Here is a 23,912-nt window from a genome sequence, read left to right on the forward strand (position 1 = left end):
AAGGAAGAAGTAAAACTTTCCTTATTTGCAGATGACATGATCCAATATATAGAAAATCCTGAAAAATCCATAAGAAAGCTACAAGATCTAATAAATGACTCCAGCAAAGTGGCAGGGTACAAGATCAACATGCAAAAATCAAGTACTTCTATATACTAACAATGAACAATCTGAAGTGGAAATCAAGAAAAAAATTCCACTTATGCAACTAAAAGAATCATATATATATCTAGGAATAAATTTAAGGATGTAAAGGATTTGTACACTGAAAATTACTAATCATTATTGAAAGAAATTAAGTAAGACCTAAATAAATGGAAAGATTTTCCACATCCATGGATTGGAAGACTTACTTAGTTTTACAGATTCAATGTAATCCCAATCAAAAGTCCAAAAGCCATCCTCAGAAATGGGAAGGCCAATCGTCAGATTTATATGGAAGGGCAAGAGGGTGCCAATCTGTCAAAAACATCATGTAAAAGAACAACAAAACTAGGAAACTTGAACTTTTGATTTTAAAAATTATTACAAAGAAAGATGCAGAAATCCAAACAGTGTGGTAGTAGCGCAAGGAGAGACATATAGAACAATGGAATAGAACTGAGAGTTTGGAAATAAACTTTCACATATGGCCAACTGACTTTTTATAAAGGTGCCAAGTCCACTTAATGGTGAAAGAACAGTCTCATCCATAAATGGTGCCCTGAAGACTGGATATCCATATACAAAAGAATGAAGGTGGACACCTACAACTAACACCATATACAAAAACGAACTTAAGTAGATCAATGACCTAAATATAAGAACTAAAACTATTAAAACTCCTACAAGAAATCAAGAGGATAGCTTCAGGACTTTGTATTAGGCAATGCATTCTTATACTTTACACAAAGAACATGAGCAACAAAAGAAAATAAGTTGGATGCCATTAAAATTAAAAACCTTTACACCTAAAGTAACATTATCAAGAAAGTAAAAAGACATTCTATAGAATGGAAAAAATATTTGGAATACAGAATACAGAAAAAATGATAAGGGCTTAATATCTAGAACATATAAAGAATGTCTAGAACTCAGCAACAAAGACAACCCAATTTTGAAATGTGCCAAAGACTTGAATAGACATTTCTCCAAAGAAGATATACAAATATCCAATAAGCACATGAAAAGATGCTCAACTTCATTAAGCATTAGGGAAATGTACATCCAAACCACAATGAGATATCATTCATACCCTCTAGGATGGCCGTTATTTAAAATATCAGCATACGTAAAATAAATAAATAAATGGAAAATAGCTGTTGGTGAGGATGTGGAGAAATAGGAACACTCATTCTTTGCTAGTGGGAATGTAAGATGCCTCAGTCAGTATGGATATCAGTTTGGCAGTTCCTCAGAAAGTTAAATGTAAAATTACTAGATAGTAGGTGCATGGGTAGTTCAGTGGTAGAATTCTTGCCTGACATGTGGGAAACCCAGGTTCAATTCCCAGTCCATACACTTCCCAAAAGAACAAACAAGCAAAACAAACAAAAAACAAAATAAAAAATTCAACAAATGGTGCTGCAGTAACAGGACACTCACATGGAAAAATAATGAAATGTGACCCCACCATACAGCATACCAAAAAAAAAAAATTAACAAATGACCTGGCAATCTGAGTTCCAGGTAAATACCCAAAAGAACAGGAAGTAGGGACTTGAACAGGTATTTGAACACCAATGTTCATGACAGCATTATTTACAATAGCCAAAAGGTAGAAGCAACCCAAATGTTCACCATCAGATGAGAGTGGATAAACAAAATATGGCATATACGTACAATGGAATATTATTCAGCCATAAGGAGGACTAACATTCTTAGATACACTACGACATGGATGAACCATGAAGACACAAAAGGAAAGAAATTATATGATCAGATTTATATGAAATAACTAAAATATGCAAAAAGTAGATTACAGGGTAACAACAAAGGGTGAGGATGAGGAATGAGGAGTTAAATGCTTAAAAAGTACAATTTTTGTTTGGGGTAATGGAAAAGTTTTGGTAATAGATGGTGTCGGTGGTAGCACAACCTGTGAATATGATTAACACCAATGAATTGTATAGCTGAAAATGTTGTTCTGCATATGTTACCACAATAAAAAAATTAAAAATCCAAGAGAATCATGTTAATAACACTTAGGGAAATTAGTGTATGCAATAGTAATCTCCTTCATCCCCATGATCTTATATATTGAATTATGCTCAAAATTTAAGACCCTAAGGCAGATACTTTCTCTGATTAATAGAAGTTACTTACAAAACCATTATCTTAGATGGGAAAGATAAGCAAAGGCCATTCAGGCAAATTCCTAATTCAATGTAAAATCTTACAGAAAAGAGTTAACATAGCAGCCCTGAGACTGCTATCTTCAGAAGGCCAGCTTCCAAGGCTGGCTTCTCACTGGCAAATGAGAACTTTGTTTCAGAGAGTTCCCACCATTCCCTTCCTGAAAAGGATGTTTATTGCGCCTAAACTGTTTATGTAAACTGTAAAATTTATGCTGAACACCTAATTGCCTTTGGCAGCCTGGAGTTTTGGTATGAGCTAAACAGATGGTACCCATCTAGTCCCCAATAAAACCTTGGACACTGAGTCTATAATGAGTCTCCTCGGTAGACAACACTTCACATGTGTTGTCACAATTTGATGCTGGAGGAATTATTCTACATGAGGAAGGCTCTTAGAATCTTGTGCCTGACTTCTTTTAATCTTCACTCCATGTCCCTTTTCCCTTTGCTGATTTTGTGCTGTTTCCTTTCACTGTAATAAATCATGGTTGTTTGTACAATTATTTTGAGTCTTTGATATATATCAAATCTCCAAGTCTGGGGGTAGTCTTGGTGATCCCCTGACATATACATATCATTTACAGATGGCCTCTCAACCTCTGGGTGAACCCTTATAGTGGTAGAGGTTTTTCTTTATATTCCATACCATCTCACATATCACTTTGTTGTTCCTCTGGAAGAACAAAGGACAACTTCTTTTTCTTCTTCCTAACAGACCATTGAATTTGAATTTTTACTAGATTCCCATATGGTTTTCTTTTCCCTCCTAGATAGTAGGTGTATGGTTAGGCACTCCTCTAAAATAAATAAAGAAATTTGATTATGTACTTCTCTCCATTCCTTTCCCCCAAATCTATAATTGGATTACTATCGAAGCTAGGTTAAAAAAAAAATCCTTCCTAAACTGTCTCAGGAGAGTATGACTGTGTTGTACTCTATGATTTCTATAAAAGAAGAGTTCCAGAAAGTGAGAATTTATCAGGATGTTTGTGTCATGCACATTCAGTTTATCTCAATAATTACTTATTCCCAATAACCTCTTATGAATCTGCCATGAGAGACTGAAAAGCTCCAAATACTCTAATAAAACCTAGATAGGGCCTTGCTTAGCAAATTACTAGATTTTAGAAAATATTTACCAAGATCACCTTATATGGATGTCTGAGAGGCCAGCTGCTGCCTCCTAAGATATAACACTTCAGTTTTATCTTGACCTAAATTCAGTATAAGCTAAATTACCCTATGCTTTTCAGTTATGCCTCATATAAATTGATTTCTAGACCTTTCACCATTCTGATCTTCTACTTAAAGTATAGTACTCTGAGATATGAATGATATTCAAAATTTGTTCCAGCTAGTATAGAAAACAGTGAAACCATGATTCCCTCATTTTTTGCCATTACAGTATTATTAATTCCACCCAAGATCATATTAGATGTATATACTGGCAACTAATTCATATTACAGGCCTATAGTGAACTTGCCATAAAATAAAACTCAACTCGCCCCCCCACCTAAAATGTTTGCCAAGTCTCACAAAATCTATATTTACCTAAATGTCTTTTAAAATTGACTCTGCTTATCTCCTTTAAATTTCATGTAAAAGTTTCAGTTCATCATTCCAAGACCCTGAAAATTTTTAATTTTGTCTCTGGCAAAATTAGATGCTTCTCCTGGCACTATTATTGCTATATTTATAGTGACAGATTTTTTTAAAAACAAGACTTCTCCCCTACTTCAGAGAACAGAATGTTTAAATTTTAAAAAAACAGAACTTTCTGCTAAGACAGAACTTTTACTCTGGTGGCTAAAATGAACTACAAAATGGAAAGAAAAAAAGAAAAGCCTCCTGTGAGTGTGGCCAGAAAAAGGGCTTATGTTTTAGAGTTCCTTAGCATCCTGATTCTAGAACATTTCAAGATGACAGGGAGTACTTTAATTTGTAAGCCTGAGTTAAGTACTAACGCTTGAAAAAAAAATAATTTACAAAAGATAAACTAAAAAATAAATCAAAGCCTGTCATACAATTAAAATGTGAATAAAATAAATGAAAGTAGATTCTAATGAATCAGCTATATTGAAAATATCATTACCACTTTATATATAAACCTGTAGCAAAGTTTGGTCAAACAAGAAAATAATTCAATATTTAAACCAATCTAAAGGTAAAAGTTATTATTTTACATGTATCGATATTAAAAATGCAAAACTAGATATCATATATACCATTATAAACATTTTCTATACTAACCTATATAAAATAAAAAATCTCCACTCATTATTAGGCCAGAATTAACTACTGAAAGCTGAAACAATTACTAAAGTCTACATTTTGCAATAAATTTTCCAATTTTAAGACAATTATAAGAAAATGGTCACCACTAGCATTTTTGTTTGAAATTAGTTCAGTTTAGCTTTTTGAAATCTTAGAATTTTTTTAATTCCATTTTAAAAAGTAGCCAAAGTAAAACTGTACTTATTACAAAACAAAAGCCAAACTAAATTAAAAAACAGAATAAATAGTGAAACACATCAGTAATCTTTTGGAAAAGCAAATTTACCTACTATTATATTATCAGGAATGTGTGATACACATCGAACACTTAAAAGGCATACTCACTTGTTTCAAAGCTGAGAGTTTAGGAGCATGCTGAATATCATGAAGAGAAGAATTCTGAGCAGCCAGTTTTTCAGTAGTGCTCTTGAACTCTGGATGTTGAGTTGTTAAGACTAATGCTGGATGGTTGCACAGTTTACGTAAGTACTGTAATGCCTTTAAAAGGAAAAAAAATGTATATGCAAGTCCACTCACATACCAAATGCTTGTAACTTTGTATCTTTTCCTATGCTATTCCATCTGTCTGGAAACTCTTTCTTCCTCCTGTTTGGCAAACTACTACTCACTCTTTAAAAATCAATTTTCATGTCTCATCTGCGAGCCTTCATCAACTTTCCTCTGGGCTTCTTGCTTATATAAACTGTACTGTTTCTGTCTCCCCTTGCTCCCTCTAGGCTTCTCATGGCAGATAGAGTATCTTATTCATCAGCTCCTACAGCTAACCCTCTCCCACTCAAAGTGCCTTATGATGCTTATGCATAGTTCTAGAATCCAGCATCATTTCCTAAGAAAGCATTTCTCAAATTTCAGTGGATCAAAAATTCCCTGAGAGGTGCAAGGGTAGTTCAGGGGTAGAATTCTCAGCTGCCATGCAGGATACCCGGGTTGTATTCCCAGCCCATGCACTTCCCCAAAACAAACGAATGAGCAAGACAAAGAAAGAAAAAACAAATAAAAATTTAACAAATGGTGCTGAAATAACAGGATACTCACATGGAAAAAGAATGAAATGTGACCCCGGGCATATAGCATGCAAAAAAAGAAAAAAGCCCTGAGGACTTTATTAATTTGCAAGTATCTCCCCTCTAGTGTCCAATATTCTGATTTAGTAGGTCTTGGGGAAGGGAGACAGGTGATTATTTCAGGTGGTTGTGATTAAGAAAAAGCATCCCATAAGGTCTCTTCTTTCTTTTCTCTGATTCAGCCACACCCTTTCTTTTTTGCATTTTACTTGGCTCATGATTTTGGTCTCACCCCTACTACAGAGTTTTGAATTATTAAGCTCTGCTAACAAGGCTAAAGAGACTGCTGACTACAGTAAAAACTCTGGGAGTGGTATTAAGCCCTCATAAAGAGTGTTATATAAGGCTTCATAAACATCTTTTCCTTTTCCTATCTTTAAAAATGCTATGGTATTTAGTTTTATTGGTGGCAAGGATGCTTGGAAAATTTTCTGTGGTAGAATATTTCAAAAGGGAAAGAAGTGCGTTGACATTTTCTACCTCTTTTTCATTTGCCATTCCCTCAAGAACATGAGGCATGTTCCTTTGTCAGGACTTCTGTGCTTTTTGTCAACTTTGGCTGGAATCCCTTCCTCTTGGATATCTATCTCAATCCCCTTCAGATCCTTGCTCAAATGTTACATTCTTGGTGAAGCATATATTCGATCACAACTTAACCCCCAATCTACCCCTATACTCTATACCCTCTCTCTGCTCTATTTTATTACATAATATGTATTTTATCTTTCATCTACTCTTTCCAGAATGTAAACTCCACAATGGAAGGAAACTATTTTGATCATTGCTTTAGGCCCAGAGCTTAAAAAATTACTGCCATGTGTTAGGTGTTACACTATTTTTGGAATGGATGAATGAAGAAAAGCAAAGATTCTCTATTCTAAAATCCTTCTTTCATGTAACATACAAACATACTGCGTTTGTATGTTTAATTTCTTTTTTTTTGTATGGGCAGGCACCAGGAATTGAACCTGGGTCTCCAGCACAGCAGGTGAGAACTCTGCCACTGAGCCACTATACATTTAATTTTAACATACAAGTTCAAACTAGAAGCTATTATAAACAACTTGCCAAGGCATTTATTTTCTGTACATATATCTATTTTCAAGGACAGTTATAAAATGTGGATAAAATTTTAAATAAATCTGTATTTCAATATTCCATATAAAAACTGCCCCATTAAAGAACATTTTCAACTACATTTGAACAAAAGGACTTTAATCTATACCTGGAATACATGGCCTGTAGCCTTAAGCTTTGGTTTTTCAGTTTCTTCAGAAAGTACAGCTGAAGAAACTGTTTCATTGACATCACACTTGGCACGAGACTTAGCAAAATCTTCATAGAGTTGAACCTGTGAAATTGCCCCCATAAAAGCAGTAAGTATATTTTCCAGCTTCAAATGACATAACTAGCAAATGCCAATAAGCTCAGTAATTTTCAGCCTGCATTAAAGGAAATAAACTGATACCTATGATGACTACCAGCATTACAGATTATCTGCTGCAACTTGGTGAGTTTCTTTACTATTTTAAAGCAATTTATTAAGTTTGGCTGCTAAGATATTGAAAATACTAGTCAAATAGTCTTACACTCAATATTTCTACTCTTTTCAGAAAGATAAATATATTATCTAAAACAGAACCTGAACCCTTACAAATAAAAAAGAAAATCTTCCTTAACTGAAGTTATATGGTCAAGACTCCATACTATTTTCTAATAAAGCTAAGTTTTAAAAGAATGTTAGTGCCAGCCTAATGGGGAACTCATAGCAAGATATTACCTTAAAGTCTAAGTTCCTGCCTAGGTCAAACTTAAAATAATATAAAAGGCAAGAAAATCTAGAAAGCTAAAGAACAGAAATTAGTGAAATCTAAAGTAAGCCCAAACTTGACTTAGCTTTCAGCTCCCTTCCTCTAGTCTAATAAAATGTGCTTTATGTCTATATTATAGTACCACCACAGATTTTTTTCAGATGGCACCTTTTCTTTATTGTACTTACTTAAAAACTCTTCATCTCATAACCCCTAAACTACTCCTTTCAAGAAATAACAAATTTTCTACAAATAAAGGAAGGGAGGCCCAGAAAGATGAAGCAGACAATATAGAAGGTTTCTCACCATTAGACTGTCCTGCCTACTAAACTCAATTTGAGTAGATAAATCCTGGCTAACAGGATAACTGCCTACCACTAGAAAAGAAAAAGATAAGTTTTTGGATATGTCTGTATATTTTTTATTCATTTGACCATATTAAATCAACTTATAATACTGAAATAGATTGATACATAGAACTTAAAGCATGAGGCAAACACTTAAGCAGAAAATTCTTACTGGTGGACCATGTATTACTAAGACAAAAGACAGCTTCTACTTATGTACTTAGAAAAGTATGACACAACAAAAGGCTGTACTTTTCTAAGTATACAATGAATCCTTTGATAATAGTCTCTGTGTACAAGATTTGTGTAGAAGCCAACACTTTTATAACACATAAGCCAACACATTTATAGGCCAAGTAATAATACTTTAAAAGGGATGAGTTCCTACTTGACTACGTCTGAAGGCCAGCTCTGATATATATTAGATATAGGATCTTGAACAAGTTACTTAACTTTTCGGAGCTTCACTTTACTTGCAAAAATAGGGTTTACTATTACCCATGTTATTGTGAGGACAATATGACAACACTAATAGGAAAATATCTGGCCCTTATAAACAACGGTTTATTTCCTCATCAGTTCAACTTAGCAAATTTTCCAATTAACTAGTCATATAAGAAAGCAACTATGATACTGGATTTTGTTTTAAATCCTCTACTTATATGCACATATCCAAGCAGATTCATTTAGGCTTTATCTATATCTGTTTGAAATATAATATTCCTAAAGTCTCAGGAAGTAGAAGCTAGATAAAAGCGATAAAGCTGAAGGCTAACCTTTTTGCTCAATACCTTTGTGGCAAACAGTACTGGACCACTTTATGAAACATTCTGATAAAAACATACCACCACCAACCACAGTTACCACATTCCTAACCTGGAGAGGACTAAGAGTACAATAATAGTCTTGAATAATTTTGGGTGGAAGATCCTGCAAAACATCTTCTTTCATTCTTCTCAAAAGAAATGGAAGGACTTGGCGATGCAGTGCATCCATCGCAAGAACGCCTGTTAAAAATAAGATAAAATGTTTTTTAATAAGTTGGGAATAATTTACATTCACTTTCATATTCCTTTATTTATTTTCAATATTTTTATTGACAAATCTTCACACACATATGGTCCATACCTGGTGTATAATAAATGGTTCACAATATCATCACTTAGTTGTCTATTCATCACCATGATCATTTTTAGAACAACTGCATCACTCCAGAAAAAGAAATAAAAAGAAAAAAGAAAAAACTCATACAACCCATACCCCTTACGTTTACTGACCATAAGTATTTTAATCTATTCAATTTATTTTACCCCTTATCCCCCCATTTATTAATTTTTTTATCCATACATATTTTTACTCATCTATCCATACCCTGGATAAAAGAAGCATCAGACACAAGATTTCCACAAGCACACAGTCACATTGTAAAAGTTATATAGTTATACAATCATCTTCAAGAATTGAGGCTACTGGAACACAGCTCAACAGTTTCAGGTACTTCTGTCCAGACACTCCAATACACCATAAACTAAAAAGGGATATCTATATAATACATAATAATAACCTCCAGGATAACCTCTTGACTCTACCTGAAATCTCTCAGCCACTGAGACTGTCTCATTTCTCTCTTCCCCCTTTTTGTCAAGAAGGTTTTCTAAGTCCCATGATGCCAGGTCCTGGCTCATCCCGGGAGTTCTGTCTCACACTGCCAAGGAGATTTACACACCTGGGAGTCACGTCTCACACAGTGGCGGGGAAGGGCAGTGAGTTCAGCCACATCTGAGCAGCAAAAGAGGTTCTCTGGGGGTGAATCTTAGGCCTAATTATAAGTAGGCTTAGCCTATCCTTTGCAGGAATAAGTTTCATAGGGGTGAGCCTCAAGGTCAAGGGCTCAGCTTATTGATTTGGTTGTTCCCACCACTTGTGAGAAAATCAGAAATTCTCCAAATAGGAAAGTTGAATATTTCCTCCTTTCTCCCAAGTCCCCTAAGGGGACTTACTTTCATAGAATTTATAATTATATCTCTTTCATACCTGCTTCTTGTTCTCGACTGGAGCTTCGAGCATCCCTACTTGCTAATATAGGTTTACCATATCGAGCAGCAAATTGGCGTTCAGTACCCAAAAATCCTGGCATAAGGAAATCAAATAATGACCACAGCTCCAAAACGTTGTTCTAAATATAAGAAAGGAACACAGGTTATCTTTTCTAAAAAGAGTATTTCGTTATATTAAAAAATAAACAAACAAACAAAAAACCCAGAAAATTAACAAAAGCCCATTATGATTTCATAGATGAGAGATGATCATCACAGTTTAGGTATATGGTGTAAGTCTATGTGTTAATGTATAAAATTCAGGTTGGTATTGGAGAAAATTATGCTGTTCTAACTGGGGGAAATTCACAAGTCCTCGTGTCCAGAATAAGTCTTGGTCCATGGTATTTATACTCACATTGGCATCTATCAAGTAATAAGTAAAAGAGTGGAAAGATGTATAAAAATTTCTGATTCTTTTAACTTATTTTAAGACTCAAATTAAGAGCTAGATTTAAGGAATTAGGCTAACATCATCAGAATTTCTTCAACAAAGGAAAACCTAGTAGAGTTTGGTAGATCATATCTACCAAGTATTTAGGGACTATGAGGCAAAGACACATGTCCTTTCCAATTCTACTGTCAATGTGAAACAAAAGAAATCAGGGCCTTTTCATTCTAGAGATTCTCCCAACAGGCCTAGGTCCTAAGGTTCTGCCTACTGAAGTTGTCTTCACTCTGCTCTGGTTCCGGCCTCATCATGCAAGAGTGTCCTCCTATGTGAAGAACTGTTCTAATTCAACAAAAACAATGTTACCTGCTTTGGGCCACCATAACCCTGAGGTGCAGAAACCCACTTTACAGGTTTAGAAGTAAATTGTTTAGCCAGAGAAGTAGGAAAGAAAGAGTGCCTTTAAACAACCAAAATACCAAAGCAAATTGGACTTTTTAAAAATAGGTATTGCTTTAACTTGGTTATAGATAACATAAAAAAAACTAAGCACACCGTAAAATTTCCATTTAAGTTTAAAGTAAAGCAAAACAAAATCTTGGTAATTCATGTCTAAATAGTCTATTTTCCCCTTCTGTTAAATTTAGGAAGGCTTATAATTAAGTTTCTCTCTTGTGGTTGTTAATACCCGCAGTGATCACTTAATAGATAAAACCCTAACATTTATAATAATGATCAGTTCATCACCAAAAATAAATTTAAAAGACAAGTAATAAAAAAATAGTCATTGATTCTTGGATTTAAAAGGAACCTTAGAGGTCACTTAAAGTTCACCCTCTACATAACAGAATGATTGAGGGTATCTTCCCATCACAGCTGGCTCTCCAGATAGGTGTGAACATTTCCAACTGAGCTCTGGTTCCTCTGGAGGACATCAAAATCTCTCAAAGATCTGAAGATATCTATTTACCCACCCATCTCCTTCTTCTCCTTTTCCCAAAATAAACTTCTACAATGTTTTCCATCAATTGTTCCCTGACATCAGATAGTCATCTTTACTATACGATTAAACTGAGTCAGCACTAGCTTTTCAATGCTAAATCAGATTGTGGTGTAATATTACAGATGGGGAATGGTCAGTACAGAATCTCTCACATATTTTGAGCACAATACAATTTAATTTAAATAGTCTAAAATTACATTTTAAGTATGACTTTAAAACCTGGTTTGCTCAGATACTGCTACATACTAAATGAACTGTTATAAGAACAAGATAATTGATAGAAAAGTACCACTATTGCTGGAAACTAAAAAAATCATCTTTTGTAATTCAATGTCAAATGCCAAACCCACTCTCCACATAGGAAATGAAGAAAACAAACAAACAAAAGAAGAGTAGTAAACAATTACCTGGATTGGTGTTCCAGAAAGAATTATCCTATAATTAGCGGTCAGCTGTTTTACCGCTTTTGACAATTTTGTTTTTCCATTTTTGATGACATGCCCTTCATCAAGAATACAGTAGTTGAATTTAATATTTCTAAGGGAGAATAGACAAAATTGTAGTATTTTTAACTGTATGTCTGAAACTATATGAATATATTAATTATTAAACATCTTCAAACTTGATAGTCTTCCTAAAAAAGTTTTTAATCTTACCTAAAGAAATCTATGTCATTCCTCACAACATCATATGAAGCCACTATCAGATTGTGCCTTTTAACTTGATGCTGTAACCTTTATTTAAAAATAAATAAAATAATGAAACAAGGAATTTGCAGGGTTTGTAATATAGACAGTTTCAAAGGGGCAACTATTGCTACCCATCATATAAGAAGCTTTCAATCTGCCTTCTATGCCCATCCTTCTCATATCCATGATCCTCACCGCACACCCACCTGAAAGCCATTCTTATTATGGCTTGGACCTGTTGCTCTAGTTCAGTCTGATTAGAAAAGAGATAGGCTCCTAACTCAAATGTGGTGGACATCTTAACTTTATCTACTGACATCTCTTCCTTGAGGGCACTATTCCTTCAACACCTTGCCCTGGGGAGCTATTAATCACATGCCCCCAAAAAATCACCAAAGAGAAGAGACATTTGAACCAGGTTGAGCAATTCAAAATAATTTTATTCCCTGACCACTATGGCTGATTTGGAAGCATGACCCCCCAGAAGCCAGGAATTCATCTCCAGAATTGACATATGCATGATGGGGGAGGAATATCTTTGTCTACTGTAGGTGCCAAGCTAGGAGGACATGGTCATCTCACCCACCAACTGCATAATGAAGTTCAGCAGAGACAAATGGTGTAAGTAATGCAGAGGAAGAGTGAGTGAGAGCAATCTGTGTCTGAAGCAAGAATTCATACCTGCAATCCCCAATTAAATGAGTTAAGAAATGTCTGTTTGCTTAAGCTAGTTTATGCTGATTTTCCATCATGTGCAAATGAACAAATTCTAACTAAGCGGTAATACGGTAAACTGGTAAAGACTGAAAGTTGTAGAGCTGCCTGCATTCAAATCCTCATTGCACCCACTTAACTAGCTGAGTGACTTTGGACCCAGGCCATGCCTTAGACTCCTCATCTGTAAAATGAGAACAATAATAGTGCTTATACCTCCGAAGGTTATTGTGAGCACACACAATACACAATTTTACATATATGTTAAAGTTCTTAGAACAGCGCCTGGCCAGTAAGTTCTCAAAACATGTTAGCTTTTATTAATACAAAAGGGTAGCAAATCCATGGATGCAACCTATAACTGACTATCCACACTTAAAAAGATGAAATGAAATTAATGAGCTTCTACTCTTCAAAATTTATATTTAGGAATGTAACAGACATATTAGCTAATATGGAGGAGGTAAAGCTAAAATAACACATTGAATGCTGACATGATACAGAAGCAGCTAGAGCAGATACCGCAGACCAAAAGCAACTTACTTTTGGGAAGAGGGAAGAAGAGGGAAGGAGGGAGAGGTGAGGTTAAGGGGAGTTCTTATAGAATTATAAAAAGAGTGAAAACAGAAGCACCAAGAAGCAGAGATGATCATGTCGTTCCCGAGAAAGTAACACAGTACAACCTCAGTTTCTGTTTCAATACTCAGGAAGCCCAACTGATTGTGCAAAGGCTAAAGTCCTCAAAGCCTCACTGATCATATCTTTATAATGTACAGTCACCATTTTTAAATAAGTTGAAGACATTTCTGTACTATAACCTAAAAACCTAATTCCAGAATATTCATTTCATTTTAATAAATTTTATTCTTTTGAATTTACTTAAAATAAAAGATTAAACCTGTTTTTGGTTATACCTTATTCTTTCAGTGGGAGGTCCAGTATAGTGCAATGGATTGAGATATTCTCTGGAACAAAATTTACCAACTTCATCCACCCAATGACCTGTTAATGTTGGGGGACAAACCACCAAGGAAGGAAGTGGCATACATTCTGCCAATTTTGATCTCGCATATTCCTGAGCCCTTTACAACAACAGAAAACACAATAAATTAACCAGCATGTTTACATTTCTAAGAATCTGGAAGCCTTATTTTAGAACATTTAAAATTACCTGTGACAATGATCTCCTGCTAGAATGCAGATGGACTGTAAAGTTTTTCCTAAACCCATGTCATCACACAGAATTCCATGAAGTTTATACTTATTAAGAAATGCTAACCAGTTCACTCCATCCTATAAAGTTAGGGAGTGAGAGAAAAATCACAAATGTGAACAGAACATAACTTTAAGTTGTAAAAATCATGTTTGCACTAATAAAAAAATCTTTATTTTTATAAGCGAAGGAAAAATAACTGGGTATTAAGACATTAAACACAAAATTCCACTAAATCAATTAAAAAATGCTTCATGATAAATTTGAAAGGAAAAATCACTAGTTATATTTACAAGATAAGTATAAAACTTTACCTGCTGATATTTCCTGAGTTCAGCGTTGATTGGTACTGGAATTTTATAATTCTCTAATTTTTTCCCATCTAGCAATTGCTCCAAAAAGTGTCGCTCCTTGGCTTTCAACTGGATTAATTCTTCGGACATTTTTGGAGGATCTGGAATGCCTGCCTAAAATGATTTTTAAATTGTGTATTAAAACTATTTACTCATAGTTCAATTGTCATCCTGAGAAGTATCAATTCAAGACTTAAAAAAAGAAGCTCTTTGTAGAAAAAGTAATTCAAAATAGTACAATTTTGAAGGCAAACAAGTAGAGTTTAAAGAATTTGACAGGTATCAAAGTGCTATAATGATGAGACTACTAAATAAACACATTTAAGGCATTTTAAAGAAAATGGCTACAGGGCAGGCAATGGTGGCTCAGTGGCAGAGTTCTCACCTGTCATGCCACAGACCCAGGTTCGATCCCCAGAGCTTGCCCATGTCAAAAAAAAAAAAAAATCATTAAAGAAAATGTGTACAACATAAATTTCCCACACAATGCATTCATCGATAAAGAGGCAAAGTTGTATAATGAAAAACAATGAAGGACATTGTTTTCCTTTTTCACTGTGTTGACATTTGCACTGATCATGCAAAAGTAATGATGGACCAAACTACTGTTTGGCAAGAATCAAGGCAATGGCACCAAAATGCACTAGAAGTCGCTATATTCCTTACAGCCATGCACTAGTGGTAAAAACAAACAAACAAGCCAGTTTCACTTAAGAATATCCTTGATGATGTAGAGTGATGAATTTCATGCATCAAATAGTGAAGTATACCTAAAGTAATTCTAATGTATATCAATGTCCTGAGGAAAAGCACTCATGAGACTGTTCAAAATTAAGTCAGAACTAGCCCTTTTTAAAGGCTAGTTTCAGTTTCAATAACTATGGTTATTCAAACTTAGTTATTTGGCTAACATTTTCCTCACAAATGAAAAAAGGAGACCCTATTACTTCAAAGAAAACAAATGACATTGTTGCCGATGATTAAAAACTTAAAACATTCAAGAGAAACATAGCACTGTGAGCTTGAAAGCCTTCGATTATTTAAAACAAAGTTTCTTTGAGTGATATTAATGAGTGTGGTTTTTAAAATAATGTGTGGGTCTGCTGGGGTAAGATGGCGGCTTAGCAATGTATGCGTTTTAGTTCATCCTCCAGAAAAACTACTAAATAACAAAAACAGTACAGGACAGCTCCTGGGGCCACATTAGTGATTGGACACACAGCATATCCCAGTCTGGACCAGCGGGACAGGCTGTGAGCCCCCCCCCCCCCCCCCAGAACGGTGAGTTCCCCAAGCTGTGTCGGCTGGCGCCCCTCCCCCACAAACTGCTTCCCAGAGGGGAAAGGAAAGGGACTTTACCAGCTGCAGGGGCTGAGCGCAATCAAACACCAATTGTGGAATTAATTAACACATTCTGACAACTAAAAATAGGTCTCCAGCTCAGGTGAACCTGGTCAAAGCAGAGGTCGCTCATTTTTGCCCCAGGACCAAGGGGGCGGGGCTGATGGAAAAAGAAGAAAAAAAAGGAAACAGGTTTTTGTGGCTGTGTTTCTACAAAGGATTCACTGCCTTTGGATACAGCAGCAGGGCTTCTCAGGCTGCAACTACCGTAGGCATAGGCAGAAACAAGCTCATCTGAGGGCTTCTCTGGAGACTGTGCCTTCCCCCGGGGGAGGGGTGAAGCCCAACTCAGGTGGAATTCCTCCCTCAAGGAATTCAAACACCAGGGTTTGGTAATTTGAAACCATTAAAACCAGCCTACAACCTCTCCTCTGTCTCCACCACACCCCCAGCAGGGAGAGTCTGCCAAAGTTAAATGTACTGGATCATCTTATGCTGGTGGGACTGCAGGCAGACAAGCACCACATACTGGGCAATATAAGAAAAACAGAGTCCAGAGACTTCACAGGAAGGTCTTTCAACCTGCTGGGTCTCACCCTCAGGGAAAACCAATGCAGGTGACTCTTTCCTCCTCACAGGAGGCCAGTTTGGTCTGGGAAAATCTGGCTGGGGTCTATAATACCTAAGTATATCCTCCTAAGGGTGGAGGGTGGGTGGGAGGAAAGGGCAAGAACTAAGAAAACAAGAACTGAAAAATTCCTCTGTTAAACAAAACCTAAGCTAGAGGTCCAGATAAAGCTGAACTGAATTTCAAAGAACAGATGGACAACAAATTCATCCAGCAAGAAAACCCTAGGTAAAAGAAGTGAAAGCAATCTCCAGAATGAACTAATTAAGGTAATTAAATGCCTAGAGGCCAGCAAAAAATAACAAATCACACTAGGAAAAGCGAAGATATGGCCCAGTCAAAGGAACAAACCAACAATTCAAATGAGATACAGGAGCTGAAACAATTAATTCAGAATATATGAACAGACATGGAAAACCTCATCAAAAACCAAATCAATGAATTGAGGGAGGATATAAAGAAGGCAAGGAATGAACAAAAAGAAGAAATCAAAAGTCTGAAAAACCAAATCACAGAACTTATGGGAATGAAAGGCACGGTAGAAGAGATGAAAAAAACAATGGAAACCTACAATGGTAGGTTTCGAGAGGCAGAACACAGGTTTAGTGAACTGGAAGGACAGAACATCTGAAATCCGACAAGAAAAAGAAAATATAGGGAAAAAAATGGAAAAATATGAGCAGTGACTCAGGGTATTGAATGACAATATGAAATGCACGAATATACGTGTTGTGAGTGTCCCAGAAGTAGAAGGGAAGGGAAAAGGAGAAGAAAAAGTAATGGAGGAAATTATCACTGAAAATTTCCCAACTCTCATGAAAGACTTAAAATTACAGATCCAAGAGTGCAGCATACCCCAAAGAGAACAGATCCAAATAAACATACTCCAAGACATTTACTAATCAGAATGTCAGAGGTCAAAGAGAAAGAGAGAATCTTGAAAGCAGCAAGAGAACAGCAATCCATCACATACAAGGGAAACCCAATTAGACTATGCATAGATAACTCAGCAGAAATCATGGAGGCAAGAAGACAATGGGCTGAAATATTTAAATTATTAAAAGAGACAAACTGCCAAACAAGAATTCTACATCCAGCAAAATTGTTCTTCAAAAATGAGGGAGAAATTAAAACATTCACAGACAAAAAAATCACTGAGGGAATTTGTGACCAAGAGACCAGCTCTGCAAGAAATACTAAAGGGAGCACTAGAGACAGATACGAAAAGACAGAAGAGAGAAGTGTGGAGAAGAGTGTAGAAAGGAAGACTATGAGTAAAGGTAAAAAGAAGGATTAGAAGGACATATAAAAGCCAAAAGGCAAAATGGTAGAAGAAAGTACTACCCATGCAGTAATAACACTAAATGTTAATGGATTAAACTCTCCAATCAAAAGATATAGTCTGGCAGAATGGATTAAAAAACAGGACCCATCTATATGCTGTCTCTACTCAAAGGACATACGGGCAAGGACACAAATGGACATTTAGAAACAGCCAAAATGTCCATCAACAGACGGATGGCTAAACAAACTGTGGTATATATATACGATGGAATATTATGCAGCCGCAAGACAGAATAAAGTTATGAAGTATGTAACAACATGGATGGACCTTGAGGACATTATACTGAGTGAGATTAGCAAAAAAACAAAAGGACGAATACTGTATGGTCTCACTGATATGAATTGACACTAGTGAATAAACCTGGAATATTTCGTTGGTAACAGAGACCATCAGAATATAGAAATAGGGGTAAGATATTGGATAATTGGAGCTGAAGGGATACAGATTGAGCAACAGGACTGAATATAAAAACCCAGAAATGGACAGCACAATACTACGTAACTGTAATACAATTATGTTAAAACACTGAATGAAGGTGAATGTGAGAATGATAGAGGGAGGAGGGCTGAGGGCATAAATGAAATCAAAAAGAAAGATAGACGATAAAGACTGAAATGGTATAATCTAGGACTGCCTAGAGTGTACAACGATAGTGACTAAATGTACAAATTTTAGAAATGTTTTTGCATGAGGAAGAACAAAGGAATATCACTATTGCAGGGTGCTGAAAATAGATGGCAATTAATATTTTAAAATTTCAACTTATGTGTGAGACTAAAGCAAAAAAAAATGTTTATTTGGTACAAAATTTATATTTTGACTAATGCAGTTCCTAATATAACTTATGTAAACAGTTGGTTGAACACCAGAAGTATATGGAACCTTGGATAGGACATGAGATTTTGTTGGTTTGTCCAGAGTGATGCCCTGATGAATCCCAGAGTGATTTGATCAGTGAGTGGAAAAGTATTTGCCAAGTCCCCTTCGGGGAATGGTGAGAATGGGGGAAAATTCAACCTCCCCAAGTTGAATTTTTGATATTCTCACAAGCAGTGTGCACAATCAAAGCTATAGGCTGAGCCCCCAGTCTTGGGGTTTGTTCACATGAAACTTAATCCCACAAAGAATAGGTAAAACCTACTTAAAATTAGGCCTAAGAGTCACCCCCAAGAGATCCTCTTTTGTTGCTCAGATGTGGCCTCTCTCTCCAGCCAACACAACAAGCAAACTCACCACCCTCACCCTGTCTACAAGGGATAAGACTCCCAGGGGTGTGGACTTTCCTGACGTGGGACAGAAATCCTAGAATGAGCTGAGACTCAGCATCAAGGGATTGAGAAAAACTCTGGAATGAGCTGAGACCCAGCATCAAGGGATTGAGAAAACCTTCTCGACCAAAAGGGGGAAGAGTGAAAAGAGACAAAGTGTCAATGGCTGAGAGATTCCAAACAGAGTCAAGAAGTTATCCTGGAGGTTATTCTTATGCATTAAGTAGATATCACCTTGTTAGTCAAGATGTAATGGAGTGGCTGAAGAGGGAACTGCCTAAAAATATAGAACTGTGTTCCAGTAGCCATGTTTCTTGATGATGATTGTATAATGCTATAGCTTTCACAATGTGACTGTGTGATTGTGAAAAGCTTGTGTCTGATGATCCTTTTATTTACCTTGTCAACAGATGAGTAGAACATATGGAATAAAAATAAATAGTAGGGGGGAACAAATGTTAAAATAAATTTAGTTTGAAATGCTAGTGATCAGTGAAAGGGAGGGGTAAGGGGTATGCTATGTATAATTTTTTTTTCTGTTTTCGTTTTATTTTTCTGTTGTCTTTTTATTTCTTTTTCTGAATTGATGCAAATGCTCTAAGAAATGATGATGATGATGAATATGCAACTATGTGATGATATTGTGAATTACTGATTATATATGCAGAATGGAATGAGCATATGTTAAGAATGTTTGTGTTTCTTTCTTGTAATTTTTTCAAAAAAATTAATAGAAAAAATAATAATGTGTGATGAGAATGCGTCAACCTTGGAATATCTACATAATAAAATGATCAACATTTTCCATATGATGAGTACATAATTTCAAAAAACATGTATGGTGGAGACTTCTGGGAAGATGGCAGAATAGGATAGGGTAAATTCACCCCTGCTCCGTGGAAAAATTACAGAAGTGACAGAAAAATGTCTGCGACAGCAGTTCCAGGTGCAAATGACCAGAGAGAGACTTCTGCAATATATAGGGAGATCCTGGATGAAAAAGCGGAGAAACTGGGATGAAGAGGATGGGTGAATAGCTGTGGCTCCAGCTGGGGCAAGTAGCAGTGCACCGCAAGGAGTGGGTTTCTAAGGAGTAAAGCCAGCTTCCTCAGTTAGCTTGGGAGGTCTTCAGTGCACACAGAGAACTTCTAGCCAGTGCACAGTTTCTGCCCCAAACCTCTGAAAAAAGGCCATTTTGGGTGCCTGGCTTGTGGCAGAGACTACAAACCGTCCTTTTGGGAGGGGGAGACACAGAGTGAAGCTAGTCTGACAAAGGCCAATGAAAGAGACTCACTGGGTCCAGCTCCTGCTTCCCTTTCCCCACGAAGGTCCACAGCCCTCAGGCATCCACGGGCGGAGAGGCACAGCCTAGGAAGCATGCTGCACTGCCAGGCTTTTCCAGATATGCTGACAACAGGAACAGTTGAAACAATGAGTCCCACGCCCCAGATCATCCCAATCAGGAGCCCGGTGACCACTAGAACAATCGGGCCCCCAAACAGATTCTCCACTGAGGTACACACTGCCTACCTCCCAGCCCCAGGGTAGGTAACTTTCAGTGCACACTGAGATCAGCAGCCTTGGCTGGAATTGCAACGGGTCTCCATTTTGCTCAGCTAGGTGCCACAGTTGGGAGAAGCGGGCCTAACACAAAGAGGAGACCCAAGTGTGCCATCTGCTGGGAAAATATGGAAAGAACAGCTTGGCAAGTTTCTTATCTGTCTCACTCTTCAAATAATGTTACAGTTCCTGAATGAGATCCAGGCCTTGGTTTGGCAGGGAATTACTGCCAAAATCAAACCAAGAGCAAAAGGATACCTTCAGTGTAAACTTAAGCAATACAAGACCTTAGACAAGCAAGGGAAATCAACTTTTAAAATAATCTGATCAAGATACTCAAATGCCCTGAGCCAACAGAAAATCACAAAGTACATGAAGATGCAGTCAGATACGGCCCAGTCAAATGACTAAATTAAAACATCGGAGATACAGAATTTGGAACTAATCAAAAACATTCATACAAACCTCTCAAATAAATTCAGCAGTTGGCTAATGACATAAGAATACCAAGAAAACACTAGAAGAGCATAAAGAAGAATCTGAAAGTATTAATAGAAAAAGAGTATGTCACAGAGAAGAAAGATAATGTAGACCAAATTAAAAATATACTAAACACACAACAGCAGATTTGAAGAGGGAGAAGAAACAATAAGCAAACTAGAGAACAGGAAAACTGAATGAGCACACAAAAGACAAATGGCAAAAAAGACAGAAAAATTGGAAGTGGTTCTCAGAGAAATAATGGACAACATGAAGTGCAAAAATAAAAGAATCATTAGTGTCCCAAAAGGAGAAGAGAAGAGAAAAGGGCTAGGAGGATTAGTTCCGGAGATAATGGGGCAAAACTTCCCAACCTTTATAAAAGACATAAATATGCAAATCAAAGAAGCCCAATGAACCCAACAGAATAAATGCAAATAGACCCACTCAAAGGCACATACTAATCAGACTCTCAAATGCTGCAGAGAAGCAGCAGTCTTGAAAGCAGCAAGAAAAAAACGATTCACCACATACAAGGGAAGCCAAGGCACCACGGAGGCAAGGCTGACAAAGAAAAACAGAGAGGGGATGCAAATAAAATCAGAAATGAGAGGGGGTTGTTACCATGGGCCCTAAAAAAATTAAAAAAATAAAATCATAAGTTGCTATGAACAATATACAATAACTAGACAACTTAGAGGAAATGGACAAACTCCTAGAAGTACACGAACAAGCTATGCTGACTCTTGAAATAGATTTCAACAAATCAATCACAAGTAAAGAGATTCAATCAGTCATCAAAATCTTCCTATAAAGAAAAGCCGAGGACCAGATGTCTTCATAGAGGAAATTTACCAAACATTCCAAAAAGAACACCTATGGCAATATATAAGATCCTGCAAAGGTTCTGTGCACTAGGGTAACTTTCCAGAAACCTATAACCTCCAGATGGGTCCCAGGACCAGATAAGTTCTGAAACCTAGAGGGCCCAGCCTCTCCAGAACATCAGCTAGTTCCATCTCCCTACCCATTACTGACAGCCCCGTTCAACATGAAAAAGTCAGAATGGCCATAGCCCAAATACCCCTAAAGAGTGGGTCAGACAGATCAAAGGTGATGGTGCAGTTATACAGAGAAAGTAGGGTTTAACATACGAATCTGACTGCTGAATCATTAAACTGATAGTTCTTTTAGTCTTCAGTATCTTAGAGCAACTAGAAGTGAAAACCTAAAATTGTGGAATTGTAACCCATTTCAAACTGTGAAATATGTTCTATAACTAACTGTTGTGCTGTGCTTTGAAATTGCTTTTTTGTATATGTTATTTTTACAAAAAAGAAAGAAAAAAAGTCGATTCTGGTGATAAAAAAATATTTATTCGTTCTAGCCTCCAATATTCTGGAGCAGTTAGAAGGATGAATCTGAGAATATGGTAGCCATGACAACCCCTGGGATCTATCCCATTACTACTTGTTGAAGAGTGCTTTAAAAAGCATTGTTTTTTCTTTCTTTGCTTTGTATATATGTTATATTATATAATAAAAAAAATGTTCATTTTCACGAGGAAATACAAATCAATACAATGAGATGTCATCCCACACCTATAAGGATGGCTGTTATTAAACAGAAAACTACCACCGTTGGAGAGAGGACGTGGAGAAACTGGAGCACTTATTCACTGCTGGTAGGACTGTATAATGGTACAGCCGCTGTGGAAGGCAGTTCAGCAGTTCCTCAGAAAACTAAATATCATGTTGCCCTATAATCTGGCAATACCACTACTCGGTATATAGCCAGAATAGCTGAAAGCAGTGACACGAACAGCCAGTTTTATACCGATTTTCATAGCAGCATTATTCACAATATTATGCCAAAAGATGGAAACAATCCAAGTGCCTATCAACAGAAGAATGGATAAATAAAATGTGGTATACAAATATGGACGATGGAATATTAGGCAGAATAATATCCCATCAAATGTATATTAGCCTCCAGTATCTTGGAGCACGTAGAAGGGAAAACCTGAAATTGTAGAACTGTAACCCATACCAAACCTTGAAATATGTTCGATAGCTAATCGTTAAATGTACTTTGAAATTTATTGATTTTTTGTATATATGTTATATTTCACAATAAAAAAATCTTTAAAACAAAATGAAAGCAAGCCTCAGACCAAATTCTGAACGTGTCTGTAAGCATTTGTTAGAAACAGATGCTAAGAGTTTATACAGCCTGTACTGTAAGCTGAAGTTACCACTTTTTGAAATTTAGGTATTCTGCCATTGCTTGCATGAAAAATATTACATGAAAGAAACAGGATTCAGTTAACCATATCATTAGCATGAGGTAGCCAGAAACCTTCCAATTATCAATGGGTCCCACAAGTGTTTAGAAATCATGTTTTCTGCACCCTCCACGGCCCCCTTTTTCTATCTTTTGGTACCCTGGGAGGGTGTCTTTAAAATATTTTAGTCAATCTCATATCACATGCCACTAATTTTATAAATGAAAGCTCATTTCTAACACCCCCACTCTGTGTAGCAAAGGAAAAGGTGAATCACTGTTAGTAGAAAATAATATAATCTGGAGCATTTTCTACAGTTCTTTTTATATATAATGTCCATCATTTATTTAAAATTATTAAGCAGGTCAAGATAAAGCATCATATGACAAAGACGAGAAAAAACATGAACAATAGATCCACAGGTTAAAATAACTTTGATCAATGTGTTAAAAATAGAGAAAAGGACAGGGGAATCAGAGTTTTTAAATGGAGATTTCATGAACTTTTCAAAGAACTGAAATCTAAATAATCAAATCAAAAATCTAAAATTAAATTATCATTATCATAATAGATAATAGTATTAAAAAAAAAAAGTTCCTGCTGAATAGGAGTCGAGATTCAAATGTGTCCATCTTATGGAATTAAACAACACTCTCTCACATTCTTGGTATCTATTTATATCCAGTGATTTAT

General features: G+C 36.2%; 1 protein-coding gene across 2 annotated transcripts in view; it reads right to left on the bottom strand.

Moving 5' to 3' along the window:
* BTAF1 (B-TFIID TATA-box binding protein associated factor 1) overlaps positions 1–23,912 on the bottom strand; it is a 145,727-nt gene that overhangs the window by 19,734 nt on the left and 102,081 nt on the right. For both annotated transcript variants that reach the window (XM_077125429.1, XM_077125430.1), the window contains 9 exons: positions 14,275–14,427; positions 13,919–14,040; positions 13,662–13,829; positions 12,001–12,078; positions 11,752–11,881; positions 9,889–10,030; positions 8,731–8,861; positions 6,922–7,047; positions 4,957–5,109 (listed from right to left, as the gene is read on the bottom strand). In XM_077125429.1, coding sequence (XP_076981544.1) covers positions 4,957–5,109; positions 6,922–7,047; positions 8,731–8,861; positions 9,889–10,030; positions 11,752–11,881; positions 12,001–12,078; positions 13,662–13,829; positions 13,919–14,040; positions 14,275–14,427 — 1,203 coding nt within the window. The remainder of the gene's footprint in view (positions 1–4,956; positions 5,110–6,921; positions 7,048–8,730; positions 8,862–9,888; positions 10,031–11,751; positions 11,882–12,000; positions 12,079–13,661; positions 13,830–13,918; positions 14,041–14,274; positions 14,428–23,912) is intronic.

This window comes from Tamandua tetradactyla, chromosome 13 (assembly GCF_023851605.1).
Source record: "Tamandua tetradactyla isolate mTamTet1 chromosome 13, mTamTet1.pri, whole genome shotgun sequence".
Classification (NCBI taxonomy): domain Eukaryota; kingdom Metazoa; phylum Chordata; class Mammalia; order Pilosa; family Myrmecophagidae; genus Tamandua; species Tamandua tetradactyla.